This window comes from Limanda limanda, chromosome 13 (assembly GCF_963576545.1).
Source record: "Limanda limanda chromosome 13, fLimLim1.1, whole genome shotgun sequence".
NCBI classification, from domain to species: domain Eukaryota; kingdom Metazoa; phylum Chordata; class Actinopteri; order Pleuronectiformes; family Pleuronectidae; genus Limanda; species Limanda limanda.
In genome coordinates this window covers 12,315,686-12,330,535 of record NC_083648.1, presented here as the reverse complement: position 1 = coordinate 12,330,535, position 14,850 = coordinate 12,315,686, and the positions used below count along the sequence as shown (strand labels likewise).

Here is a 14,850-nt window from a genome sequence, read left to right as displayed (position 1 = left end):
GCTTGATTGTGAAAGAGGTAAGGCTTGCATAGTTACAGTGATGCACATGCGTTTAATTTTATTGTTGAGTTTGATACAAGTAGCACTAGGAATATAATTATGCAAGATTGTATACAACACACGCACAAACAAATCTATAAGTGCAGAGCCAGTGTCCCTGCTTTAAGTGTAGTTAGAAAAAAGTGCTACTGTGGCCACAGAACCAGGCAGACGTGTGTGCAACGACTGGTAGTCACATCTATACAGTTACACATTTCAGAGCTTAATAATATTTTATACATTTATTTCATTTGTAAGTCTTACTGCTACAGTACTGGCTAGAGATGGAAAACCTTTTACTTGCAAACACCGTTGCAGGGAAACAGATTTACAACCGACTGCAGGGGGCGTTGCTAACAAGCGCTGAGGCAGATTTCAAACATAAATCATCCGCACCATTTATTACATGAGGGAGTAAAAACAGGCAAGATTTAATACTTTGCATTGCGTTATAGTTTGCTAGTAAAACGAAACTTCATCTTATTAGAGTGATCAGGATGCACAACACTTTCTATTGTCGTGCTCTTGCCTCCTGTCTCTGCGTTGAGTAAAATGTTTTCATAACCAGTAGCAACTCTGCACAAACTACAAACAGTAAAACTGAGGTTGTTGTTCAAACACCATCTATTTAACATGACATATTTCTAATATACATTCTAGTTTTTCCTGTATATGCTTAAACCGTACTCGAGTGGTCCACAACCACAATAAATTAGCAAATAAAGAGTTTCTGTGCTTTTAATCCACACACACATTGAAGAATATACACCAAAGGGTCCATTCGGTGTTTCGCTGCCTTTTTAATAAGATAATTTGAGCCTATTTTCTCAATTTGAATCCTGATCTCTACCAGCTGCTCCAAACCCAAGTACAGCAGATCAAGTCCAAAAGGTGGTAACAGTGGATATCCACGTGTGTGTCTACTTGTTAGTAGATGTCAGGCAGCTGAGTGTAGTTTCTGTCCCAGTAGCCTTTCAAGTAGATCCAGTCCTGAGCTTTATTGTGAGGGTTGGGCCCCTGCTGAAACCACCTGCAGAGATTTAATAAGGACAAAATCATTTAATATAAATAGACCACATGTGGAAATTCCACTGGAATCAAAAACACACAAACAGCACAACATTACTTCATGGAAAAGTGGGAAATGTTCCAAGTCTTCTTGGGAAAACTCCAATGCCAGTGTATTTATTTACCAGTGTTTTAATAAGTCAACTTAAAAAGAAAAAACACCACACAGTTGTAGTTGTGCATTTTGTCCTGGAGAGGGTGCTGCAGCACTTCACACCCAGACAAACAACAGTGAAAAGAGCAAAGCTTTGAACCAAACCTTGGGCCGAGAGCAGCGTTCCTTCTCAGTTATAATAAAGGGAAAGGGCCAGCGGACGACACAAAACAATAAGGAGGCATTTAGTCAAAACAGACCAATAGATCAGCAGCTGAACAATGACATCACACAACATTTTCTCAGGGGCTCACCTCGTTTTCCACTCGTCTGTCGCCTTAGTGCGATTTTTCCGGGCTATCCTTTGTTTTTCCTCAAGCCTCTTCTTCTCGGCGCTCGCCAAATCTATAAGGTCACAGATGCCCCCAATTTTTAAAAGTCTTTACATGGAACTTAGCTGGTGTTGCATTAAAGGGGACTCAAACTGAGGTTGTGTACTGCACCTATATCTCCATTCTCCATGGCGCTGATGTCTGGTCTGAGGCGACTGTCGGTGGGAGGAACGACTCCCTCCATGCTTTTCTCCAGCTCGTTTAGCTCCATGGCGAATGTGGAGAATGCGTAGAACTGCCACAGACACACACAAAAAAAATATCACAAATTTTCAACAGCCATACAAGGAGCAAGAAGGAAATGCAGCAAAACAACACAACTGCCTCGTTTACGTTAACTTTTACTCAAACATTGTTCTCGCTCTTCTTCCATCCTACCTTGGCCGAGTTTTCCGGTCGAGGCGTTATCTTCCAGATGAGCTCGCTGCCTGGGATCACCTGAACCGTCTCAGCATCAGGTAGAGGCATCTCTTCTGGCTCCTCGTCCACACTGCTCTGGGGCCCACAGACAAACACACACACACACACTCACACGTAAGTTCAAGTGTAACTCAAAGCAAACGGACACAAAACAAAGGTGACTTGTGAATTTCCGTTACCCGTTTACTGGCCTTTTTATCATCTGAATTCTTTTTGTCAGACTTCTTGTGGGCATCGAAGGTAGCAGGGTCAACGGTGTACAGGCATTCGGTCCACTTGCCGTATATCGCACAGAGCTTATTTTTGCTGCAAATAACAAATTATACACAGTTACTTTCAGATGCCTTTGATATTTCAGCATTGCACTGACATACAGACACAACTATAAAATCAATGTCCTGGTTTGTTACATGTGACAAACAAAAAATGGAGCAATTCATGACATATTGGCTCATAGTTTCAGGCATCTCATAAATTGTAAAAACAGTGTTAATTCAACAAAGACGATACCTTTTATCTAGGATGTATCCCTCGACTTTATGGAGCTCTTTTCCAAAGAGTCCACAGGGCTTGAACGTCATGCTGCATCTCTCTCCAGTCCTGCCACAGAATGACACACTGCTTACCAATTCCCTTTCACTATTCTCCTTCTGCCAGCCGAGGCTTTCAAACATTAATTATCCTGCTCACGCTCTTCTATTCTAATGGCAACTGTCCCAGTTCTGCTCCCATGATCAATACGCTGAATCCGAAAGTGGATCAACACTCCAGTGCACAGGGAAAGAGATTCCTGCACTCAAGTCTCTGTGCAGGCAAATACACGACACAAGCTCGTTTGCAGACAAACATAAACAGAGTAAGACCATTAAGAGATTTCTTTTTTACTTGTGATTGATCACTTCCACATTGCCGTACTGCTCGATCCAAAGCTGACCCACAATGATGTTGTGGACACAGCAGGTGGGGTTGGTCCAGGTGTAGGCTTCATTATACCTGCAGAGGGAAAAATAATGTGAGATGACAAATACCACTAAACGAATAAATTCAGCAAACAAAGAACAGCCTTCGACTTTGAACTCACTTCGGGAGCTCCAGTGTGATGATTCCCTTCGGCTCTGCTTCTATGCTCTTTCCCCAAAATTTGAGTTTGGGGCAGATGGAACCGTGAAAGACAAAATCCTCCTTGAGGCCCTCAGCATGAAAGGCACTGACAGGAGGGTGATGGCTCACTTGCTCGGATACCCACCGAAAGCCCAATTCGTCCCTGGTGGAGAAGACAGACATGTCTGCGACTGCAGGGAGGCTCACTACAAGAGCAACTCTTCACCAAATGTAAAACATGTTTATAGGTAGGCTCCTGACACACGTTTGTGAATTGAAGGTGGTGTAACGTCTTACCTGATGAGCTCAAAGGTCTCCCCCAGTAGTGGATTGAAAGGCTTCCCAGTCCTCTCCCACTGTGATGCTACAGCTGACACAGCAAACGCTGCAACACACTATACAGCAGGGACAGATTCAATCATTAGTGTTTATATAATGTATATTATGAAGTCCCTCAATAGCTTATGCATATTTTAATAAAAAAATAATGGTAGCACTTGAATCAAATAAATATTGACGTTACTGTGGAAATTAACCGTTAACATTTTTGCTGAAGGTGAACACGGGATGACGATACCTTCATCCTCTCAACAGAGTCGGTTGTGGTGTTGGCCTGGTGGATGAGGTAGGTGTGCTCCATGTACTCTGTTAGGCGCTGGAGAAAGCTCAGAGGCTCGTTAAACACCACGGGCATGGCGATCTTCGACAGCTCCTGAAAGAAGAGTTGGAAAAGATTAAAGAAACCGGGAGGTAACAGACTTGTGCATGAGCGGCGAGTACGAAGGAACGCAGACGAGCTGCAAGCTTCTATTTATGTAGAAAACATTTAGGTTTGATAAATGTGGGAAAAGACAGAAACCATGTGCAAGCTCTTTTCAAAAAGCTTCAAACATCCTCTAAGAATCCCGTCTGTGGCTCTATGTTGACTGTACACTCAGCTGTCTAGTGTGTTGTACGTCCATGTTTAATTAGGGAAATATACAGATATGGTCGGGAAGGAAGGCCTCCAGGCGACCAATAAATAGTAATAACTGAAACAAATAAAAAGGTAATGAGGAGGCACTTTAACTTATAAACCAAACTTTTCAGCTGAGTTTACTCCTTCAATAATTAACTTAAAAACTAAATCTCAAGTCTGCAGTTTGCAAACTGCCAAAAAAAAACACAAATGAAAGGTATGTTTGCTGAAGCCTCTGTCTCCTCACCATGCCGATGCATTTTTTCAGGATACTCCAGATGCTGACGTCATTCCTGGAGAACATGGGGGACGGGAGACATGTTCTGTGGGGCAGCAGTAAAAAGACAGGATTACATTGAGAATTTCCTCAGTGTCCTAATCATGTGCTGTCCCGTCCATCTGTTCATAGGAAATCGAGAGATCGGATTGTAATCTTTTTTTTAAAAATAAACTAGTCACTCACTAAGAATAGATATTTTCCAAGCTGCCGAAATTGTGCTGAACAATTTTCAAAATGTAGTCATTGATGTCTGGCTTTTCTCAAAGCTCTAGATCCAACAGTGAACAAGGAGTGACTGAAATGTGAACCTTAATGAATCAGGAAATGTGCATGTGGATGTTGGACAGATAATTGTCCCCTCTGTGTAAATTGTGGCCCCCTTTATGGCCCCTGATTTAGAACAATTCTAGATGCGCCACTGTGTCAGGGGCAGAGCAGGAAACATAGCTTGACCCCCCCATTTGGAAACAGCCACCTGACACCTTTAAGCTGATGACCTGCTCCAGCCTCATGCAATATCCATGACTGGATCTACAACTGCATGTGTGTTGGTTGTCAAGCCTGGTCATGAGACACAATCCTTCAATTTGTCTTTTCTTCATATGAAATCTGGTTCAGAGACTCACATAATTAAAGTTTGCATTCCTATTAATTAATATCTGAACTTTACAGTTAATTGAAGTGTGATCTTGAACTATAAAAATCCACAGACACCTTTCTAATCTCGCTAAATCTCAAGTCACAGCACAGCGGCGTTTATCTTCCAGTCCTGCTGACAGCTGTCGGGTGGGGTGATTTACAGGTATGCCGGCTGGAGGCAGATGGTGTCCTTGTTTGGAAATGAGTGCAGAAGCAGCCACACAAATAAAGGCAATTACTTCAGCTAAATATATACAGAGGTAGAGAGTAGCGGGGGGTAGCTGCTGCTCCAAAATGTATTTCAGCATGGAGGATTTCTTTCATTAGGCTGAAATGTAACTGATATTATTTTTATCTGAATTTCTGAGTAGGTGAATGATGTCTTAAACAAAAGCATTGTTCCTCAGAGGCCACTTGAACATGTGAGATCAATACTTGAATCAAAGAGTGATTATTTGTGCAATTCCTTAGAAGATTATCTATAACAGGTTGTTATTATAATAATGAGAGTGTGTTTGAAGCTTATGGATGCGAGATACCAGATCAATAAAGTATCTATCGGTAAAAACATGAGCGAATTGGCAAACGACTGGATTTGAAAACACACAGGCAACCAGTGTCTTTAAATGACAGAAACCTCAAATAAACAGACACCTCATAAATCTTTCATACAAAAACAAACCCACGCACGCACACAGAGCCAACCAGTCAGCCAGCCAGTGCCCCTTTCGTCCAACTCCGACTTTGAGCCAGCACATGCTTTAATTATTCATGGATCACTTGTTGGATTAGAGCGAGGCCGAATCGGCATTGGCAGAACAGAAAGGGATGACAAATCCTCCGTGACACAGAGTATCAGACACAGAGCGGCGTGACAGGTTGACTCTTCACATGGAGAGTTGGATCCCTCGGGGGGGAAAAACACAACGGGCTATTCTCTAGGGGTTGGGTGCTCAAAACAAAAAACACTCGACGACAATAACACAGCAGACTGGAACGGTGGTATCTCATTACACCAGCTCTGGCCTGTCCGCTATCGGGTGGGTGTCTGCAACCTGTCATCAGACATGTGTACTAACAATCACATGAAGAAGAACACTGGTTTAACTCGGCTTCCAGCTGTGATAATTAACTCAGCACGCACATCTTTGAATTTTCCAACCGACTCATTACCATGGTTTGTGCCAGTAAACAAGCATGACATCATAACTGGAGCATGTCCCACCTGTGCTTCTTGACTCCATTGAGCTGGTTGCCATGGTTACACTCCCCTGACATTCCGGCAGGCCCCCTGAGCGCGCTGGGATGGCGGAGGCTGCTGAGAAGGGGGGCGTCTCTCCGCTCGTCCTCTTCACACGAGTGGCCGGCCACGGACAGGAAGCTGCTCACTGAGAGCTCCGACTCGGAGTCTGCGGGACGATGACAGGGGGCAGACGCCGGGTCATGCCAAACACAAAGATACACAAACAAACAAACGCGGGGTTGTGAGTGTCCGGCCTCGGGAAGCTGCAGTCGCAACAATAAACGGTCTGGAAAGAACTACCTGCGCTCAAGTTCCTCCCCAACCTCCCCCTCCCTGCTCTGCAGCAAGCCAAACCCCACCTGGGGATTGTGTTCCAGTGAGACGCGACGCACAGGTTTCATTTCCTGCAACATTGTTTGCTCTGTGCATGCTGCTCCTCCCCAAACCAGCGCCGTCAGTGACATTACAGGTGCATCACATACACAAAGGGAGGGGAGAATAGTGGTATTTGTTTACTATGATGGACAACTGTATGTGAGGCTGCTTATTGTCAATCCACGAACCTGTGTAGTATTTGTGCTGACAGCAGCTGCATGCATTTACCAAGAGGTAGCAGACACAACACACGCTGTATTAAACAACATGTGGTTTGGATTTAAAAATTCTCCTGTAAAGATTCTCTTGTATACACTGGGTCTTGGTGTATAGAGTGTCTCTGGCCAGTAGATATCTCAGGGCTATCTATGAATAATGCAATGATTCCCGAGGAGGATCTCTCCATGATGCACAAACGTGTTGTCGACAGAAGTCTGCTGTATATAATCACCATGGTGACGCTTTTGGAAGTAAACTTTGTGCATTACTTTACCACACACAGTGTTTGCTGCTGGAAATACTGTACATGGCAAACATTCTGCTAAGAAACCACTGACTAATTCCTCGATTAACTAATAGTTTGAATTGTAAACCCTGTCAACCTGATCACTATCCTATTAATCTTGATTATGAGAGACGAGGACATTGTCAGTGTTGTTTAGGGAATCACACACACGCGGCCGAGCTGCTGGAGGCATCACACATGTATGTAAATATGTTTCACCAGCTGCCCTGTGGAGTTTTCATGTAAACACACAATTATGCTCAGATGAAGTGTTACTCAAGCAAAAGGCCTGGTAAATGCTTTCCTGATAAAACATTTGCAAAATATGATTATGATTCATAAAATATGACTTTTTTAAGCAAATTTAACAAAATTGCAGACTTGAACTCCTTTTACTTCCTGCTATTGTTGGTGCACCTATTGTCAACCAGCAGAATAGTGTGAAACAGACAAGAGTGTGTATCACTACGGGGAACTGCACCTCAAACATTGCTACTTGTCTAAAACTCCACAGGGTCCCTTTAAAGAACCCGTAACATGGATCTCAGAGTGTTTCTGTATATTTGTGTGTATCCTTCAAAAACATGTAGCCCATAGTGTCAAATGTGTGTCACGTCCCTGCTCTAGAATAAAACAGTAACTAAGTCATGGAATCAACATTCCTGTTGTTGAGGACTTTTCACAAGCACCTTCGCCTAAGTCAGTGGATTGAATCATGAATCGGACACCATAGGTCCCTGTGCAGTGGTCGGTGATGGAAATAATTTTTAATCATGAACATGCATGAGTACAGAAGGAGTCAAACCGCTTTATAGAAAAAGATATATACATTGATTTGGCAAGAGATGTGGAAAACCCAGTGAGACACTTGCTTCTTGATTACTTCACTATCCGAGCAGCTACAGTAATGGCTGCTGACCTGATTCAGCGTCATAGAAGTCATCTTTGGTCAGGGTACTGAGGGCGGACCCCCTCCTGCTCCTGCTGAGGGACTGCTTGAGTTCGTAGCGCTCAGTTGCCAAAGTTTGCAGAGCTTCTGTCAGAGCTTTGTTCTTCTCCACCTCCTGCTCCAACTTTAGGCTCCACACCTGCAAACACAGCGACACCAGACAGACAGTACAGATAGTTTAACTGGGAAGTAATATGACTGACTGATGGTTGCACTGTCTTAGTATTTCTGATGGCAGCTGATTGTTCTATTGCTGCCTAAAGATCTGGTTTCCTCCAGTCGGAACCAAACACCCCGGTCTCTGAGAGCTCTGCAGCCCAGAACTGTCCCGAAGCAACCTGAGCCAGGCCAATGTGGGATAAACTAGATCAGTGTTTCCTATTGTCTCACACTGCTGCTGTGCGTCTTACTCTAATGGAATAGAAGACCGTTGAGTACCAGAAATCATAAAGAAAGAGATAATAACTTTATAAAGTAAATTTAGAAATTACTTGCCTTTTAATGTAGCATAAACAGGAGCTGGAAAATTCACATTACAAATCCGAGAATGCTAAGTAACGCCACGGTCTTTTACAAAAGACAAAGTTATTTCTCATTGTTTATCCTGCCTGAAATATTCAATGTTGTCACCACAGTTCTGCAAACAGAAAATCCTGTCATCTAACTGGTCATGTGCTCAAAGTGGGTTTTAAAGGTTCAGTGTGTAAGATTTAGTGACATCTAGTGGTGAAGTTGCATGTTGCAGCTGAATACACCTCACCCTCCCCTCCCAAATTACATTACATTACATTACATGTCATTTAGCTGACGCTTTTGTCCAAAGCGACTTACATTTTTAGTACACTCAACATTTTATGAGGGGCCATTTAGGGGTTCAGTATCTCGCCAAGGACACTTCGGCATGCAGATGGGGAAGAGTGGGGATTGAACCGCCAACCTTCTTGTTGGAAAACCCACTGTACCCCCTAGGCCACACCGCCCCCAAATATGAATGAGAACCTGTGACAGCCAGTTTGGGTTACTGTAAAAAAACATGGCTGCCTCCGTAGAGAGGACCAGCTCCTGATGTAAATATAAAGTATTTCAATATGAAGGGTCCATTCTAGGGTAAAGAAAACAGTAATTTGTACAATTTAGATGAAACACTAGTGAAAACATCACTAGAATTATTTTATGTTGCCAATAGATTTTTTCACCTATATCTTACACACAGGACCTTTTAATTTTTGTATTTTGTATTTATATATTTACAGATCCCTGTGTGGTGGAGATGGATGAGACAGTGAAACACTCAGCAACATTTACTTATTGAATGATTAGTTTTTTTCTGATCAGCAAACTTCAAGGGAACCAATCAAGCCATTTACATTGAATATTGTTCTGATTTAAATTCGTGCAGCCCTAACAATAAACAAGGGGTTTAGTGTACTTCTGGGAAAAAGATGATGTAAACTTTATTTTGGGCCTCAGACTTGACCTTACAAAAGGCGAGGATGACTAATGTGTAATAATGTGCAGATCCCAACTCTGTGACAGTGCAATCACACCCTAGGATCAAAACACGCTAAGCTACATTAACTTTCTTGACCGTTTATCTGAACCGACGGATTCGTGACTTTACCCCGTTTCAACAAAGACACACATTTGCTGTAACCACAAACCCACACTCAAACTTTTATAGACTTTTGTGTAACCGAGAAAAGAAGGTCACGAGCAGTTTCTTTCACACGAGGTTCAGAAGCCGTCTGGCACCTGAAGTCGGGGACAAACTAAACACTTTCAGTTATGTTGTCATCACAGTACCAACTCAGCTGCTTTAGGATCTTCCGTTTCTGTTAAATTCATATTTGATAAACCCAAATCCTTATAGTTTCTCCCCACAATTCAAAATATGTTCAATACAACGGAGGAAATCATTTTTTTTTAATCAAGATTAAAGTGACTGGTAAAATATTCTCTTGTTCTCTTTACTATCTGTTTATCTTCCCAAACATGAGCTTCAATATGCATCCAAGACAACAGCAGCAAGTCACATAATGACGCAAGCTAATAACGATCACATATATATATATATGTATATACAAATAGATTTCAATAAGATCATTAAGACCATTTAATTAACACATATTCTCTGTTAGATTGTTCACCCAGTAAATGAGCTCAATGTGAGGACGCCTGTTTTAACACTTCCTAAACCAGGCACTTGGCTAAAGAGCGAGGAACACTTTGTTGTGTAACTATCCCGGGCAGCGCTCTCGCTCCCGCTGCATCCTCTCGCCTGAGCACAAACAGCGCTATTTTAAGCCCTGCTGAGACTGTGTGTGCTGGAGCTGTCGCTGGAGCCTGGGAGGGATGCTTCTCCTTGGCCACCACCCCAAAGGGAAGAGCTTTGTATTTTGTTCACAAATGTCCTTTCACTGCTGAAGAGCAGGCGAATCTCAGAGGAAAATGCATGATAAGTCCACACAGGAGTCTGTTACGACTGTATATCAAGCTGTACACTAATCATTATGGCAGGGAGCCGTGAGACTGACAAATATTTTACTTGTGAGTGTGACGTGAGAACTGCACAGAGATGTGGTAACCATCGCAGAGAAAGAGTTTGGGTATTTTTCCATACACGCACACCTGGAGTCTCAAAAGACCAGGCTGCATGTACACACACCTGAAGAAGGACAGTGCAGAGACCAAGGAAATTAAACCATTTGTCTGTTACCTCTCTCCTGGGTAACAGACAAAAAGCTTCTCTTTTAAGGATTTGGACGTGATCTTCTTTCTCACACCAGGTAGATCCAATTTCACCAATAACAGCTGAGAAAAAAAACATTAAAACAGTGCTATTCTCCAGCCCTCAAAGTAATGCAAGACTGATCTGCTTCTCGGTGGTTTCATGCTATAAGCCTCTGCTTGTTTCCCCCACAGTTGTGGAAGCCTGCTGCCTGGGAAACACCAGGAAAGGTTGGGTTTATGTATCAGGTTTGTCTGAGTTCCTATCCAGGATTGTCTATCTTGCAGCCCCAATCTTCATTACAACATTTGGTAAAAGAAAGATAGCAGCACAAACTTCCTCCTTAATGTCATGTAACCAGTCATATAGTCTGCTCCTGTATGTAGTGTCAATGTGGCTACTCCCACTAGCACTCATTAGTTCTGCAGCAGCTGCTGAAATGGGTCAGACCACATCTACTGTAACTGCCACAAAAGCCCTCTGATGATCAATCGTGTTACACATCTGCCTGGAAGTAAAACCACAATTACTGCAACACGTGACCACTTTGTGTTCTGAGGGGGGTCGAATGTGTAAGTGGCTTCGACGGAGGCTTCTGTGGCAGGACAATGGGAATGTGGGATTAAAGTTAATGCTGATTAATACAGCCAATCTCAGCACTGTATAAAATATAATCCAGTTAGTGAATGTAGAGGCAGGAGCTTAGCGTGAGACCAGCAGCTGGGATATGCTTGTTATGACATTTTCTACTGAGTAAACCATCTGGCATTTAAAAATGAATTCAGTGTCCACCGTTGTGACATTTCCAGAGCTGCTTGGGAGATGAGACTGATAAATGCCCCCAACAGCCCTTTTAAAAATGGCGTTTCATTTCCCCGTGACTGGACGGCAGCTGATGCCAAGTCCCACTAAAAGTAATGACATATAGCACCGTACACACTAAACATGTTCACATGCTTGGGGCATTGCAATATCACATGTAGGTCTGTATTTATATATAGCCTAGTTCTTTTTTAGGCTTGATAACCACTCAAAATTCAGTTCAGTAACTTAGCTAAGGACACTTCACCACTGGGGATCAAACCACTGATCTACTGGTTAGTGGGCTAGGTGACGTCTAAAGCTGAGTTTTATTGTATTCAATGCAAAATTGTTTCAGATATTTACAATTACGCACAACAACAAAAAACTCACTAACATGTGGACACAGTTTCTATATGAAGAATTGTAATCCTGCTTTACACATGGTTTTGCGTTGTAGTACGTATCCTACAATCATTCCTCACAGTTTCTTACCTGCAAAGTTTGAGACCAATATAGGATCTCATTATTATTCCTTCATGTTCTACAGTACCCTGGAAAAAATATATCTTCAAATATTAACTTCAAGTATCACACCACATCAATTATAGGTCCTCAATGCAAATTAATCTATTCTCTCCATTCTCTGAATTCATTACATTATACCATGACCCCATTAAAATAATCATATCTTATGAGTCTAGAGTTCAAACAAACCAGCTACATTGCACATAATTAAATCCATTGCATCCTGCAATGATAAATCTTTCTCGTTCATACCAGTGCCCGAGTCCAACCCTCCCATCAACACTAAAAACATCAGAATGAATCCAGTTGATGCCAAACTTCAAACACCTCCCATTAAGTCGACTGGGACCAGCCCACTGCAAACAAAGCCAGATATTCAGCTGACGACAGAAGAAAAACCAAAAACAACAATGAGAGGAAAGCCGGGAATATAGAAAAAGATCTGTTTGTTTTGTACCTGTGCAGATGGATGGAAGTGCCGTCCCGGTCTCGTCTTCCGTCCTGTGGACAAACGCTCGGATGATCTGGCATGTGTGAGTGTGAGTGTGCCTGCGAGCGTGCTTTTCACTGTGCGAGCCTGAAAGCATGTATCGCCAGCTGAGCCTGTGAATATGCATGCACTTGAGTTCTCTCGCTCAATGCACAGCCTTTCCCTAGAGCAGGAGTGTGTGGCTGCAAGTCCAACTGTGTGTGTGTGTGTGTGTGTGTGAGTGTGTGTGTGTCTTACACTGATCTGCAAGCTGAATGCAGACCTAAGCATAAAAGAGGATCTGGCCTGTGTCCTTCCTAAAGACATGCCAGTGATTACAACACTATTCAATTGCTCCCCCGCCCCCAAGGGCACAACGAAACCACTGAGACAGGTGGACAAGGGGACACACACACACACACACACACACACAAAAACACACACACACATATTAAACCTGATTGCAATGAAGGCGTGAATGTAAGGGGGAGGGGCTTGAGGATTCTGTAATCATTCAGAAAGATCTTTCCAACCAATAGGAGCGCAGCACATGGGTGAGGGAATCACTGACATTCACAGAAGCTCAATGAGCTGCAGCTTAAAAAAAAACAAACTAAAAAGTAACTTCACAAACAGTTACATCAGCATTCTCCGTTACTAAATTAAATTAGACAGTTTTCAGTCAAAGGACTTTGCATCATATGGCGAACGCTGTTTCACTTACGAACAAACGTCACATCAGGATATGAGACGGACTCTCGGTTTTGATTGTATTTAATTTTGTGAAAAGTGATGTTTTTTAGTTTGGATGACGGGTGGCTCCCTACCTCTTCTTGTTTTGACAACAGTTCGAGGCAAAGCTGGAGGGAGGCACAAGTTTCACTGGAGAGCTCACTGGTCTCTTTGGCTTTCAGTAGGAGAGGAGCAGCCAATGCTTTAAAAAGGAAGAACATATAATTGCAGGTGTGTGATTGACTTGAATACAATGCATATAATCATTTGTGATTCTTTTCATTATTGATTTTTATGATTGTTTACTCTACTAAAACAGTTAATCACATCCTCAAATGTTCAGTTTTCTCCACAGAAAACTCAACTAACTAACGTATCATCAGACGATAATTGCTGCTAGTGTAAGTATATTAATACAGTTGATGCAGTGGCCCAAAAATATTAAAAAAAAGTATAGACTGCACTGGTATGAGACAAAGTCTGGGACACTTACAAAAATTCTCCTCATTCTTCACCATGGATAGAAATGTTGACACTTCACTCTCCAATTTCTGCTGGCAAGTGCTGGCTACCTGCAGGAGAACAGGACAGAGGCACTTTAACACGGGAACACTCGCCACTCAGCAAATGTCGGATTTCTTTTAAAAAGCACTGAAAGGAACTGCTACCCTACATGATAGACCTTTTCAAAAATGTACTTGGTCTTACCTGAACTGCGTGTGTCAGGTTCCGTACTGCCACGTCACCGTCCTCCTCATTGCTGACGATCTGTTCTTGTGTGCAGTGGTGAGTGCTATAGGATGAATGTGCCTCAAAAGCATCCAACCATTTCTAATGGGGAGAAATACCAGTAACATTGACATATTTATCTAGTGGCACAGACAACACTCAGAAGGAGTAGTATCTCATCTCACTTTTCTAGTTGCCACAGAGTTGGTCCTTGAGGGGACCTTAAAAGAATGCACGGTGTCGTCAAAGCATCGGAGCATGAAGAAGCAATGATCCCACGGTTTGACCTGTAATGACACACATTAACTTGCTCATGGCTGTGCTCGCTGCTCTTGATGTCAAATATCATGGTGTCATTAGTGCAATTAGTAATTGAAGCTGAAACATCTGAGGACTGAGCATCCTTGAAGGGTAATCAATTACAATGAGCCTCTAACCTCCTCTACCCACCATGCAGTAGGCTTGTGTAAGAGATGTACATCCCTGCTTCCTCACACCAGCCACTGCGTCAGCCCTGGAAATAGAAATGGGGCAGACAGAATAAAATACAACACAGCTGTAATCTACATACGGTACAGAATCTCAGTTGCATGTTTGGTGACCTACATCTGAGTTCTCATCTCGCTAAAGAAGGACTGAATAAGATACTTCAATAACAGTAACTGTATATACATTCTAAACAGTATACATGTCCAGTTCATGCTACATTTTCTTACGTAGGATGACTGTGTACAAACTAAGTTATCTCACTGTCTGTGGAACCAGGAGAGAGTTCCATTCTCAATTACCACCCAGTGGGA

General features: G+C 42.6%; 1 protein-coding gene across 1 annotated transcript; it reads right to left on the bottom strand.

Moving 5' to 3' along the window:
* Positions 1 to 966: 966 nt before the first annotated feature.
* LOC133018332 (oxysterol-binding protein-related protein 1) lies at positions 967 to 6,248 on the bottom strand. The gene is made up of 12 exons (XM_061084672.1): positions 6,217 to 6,248; positions 4,320 to 4,395; positions 3,692 to 3,826; positions 3,412 to 3,509; positions 3,095 to 3,277; positions 2,899 to 3,006; positions 2,524 to 2,613; positions 2,176 to 2,319; positions 1,972 to 2,086; positions 1,705 to 1,828; positions 1,516 to 1,606; positions 967 to 1,069 (listed from the first exon to the last, which is right to left on the bottom strand). Exons 2-12 carry the CDS (start codon positions 4,374 to 4,376, stop codon positions 967 to 969), a joined length of 1,248 nt encoding a protein of 415 aa, XP_060940655.1. The 5' UTR covers positions 4,377 to 4,395; positions 6,217 to 6,248.
* Positions 6,249 to 14,850: the final 8,602 nt, after the last annotated feature.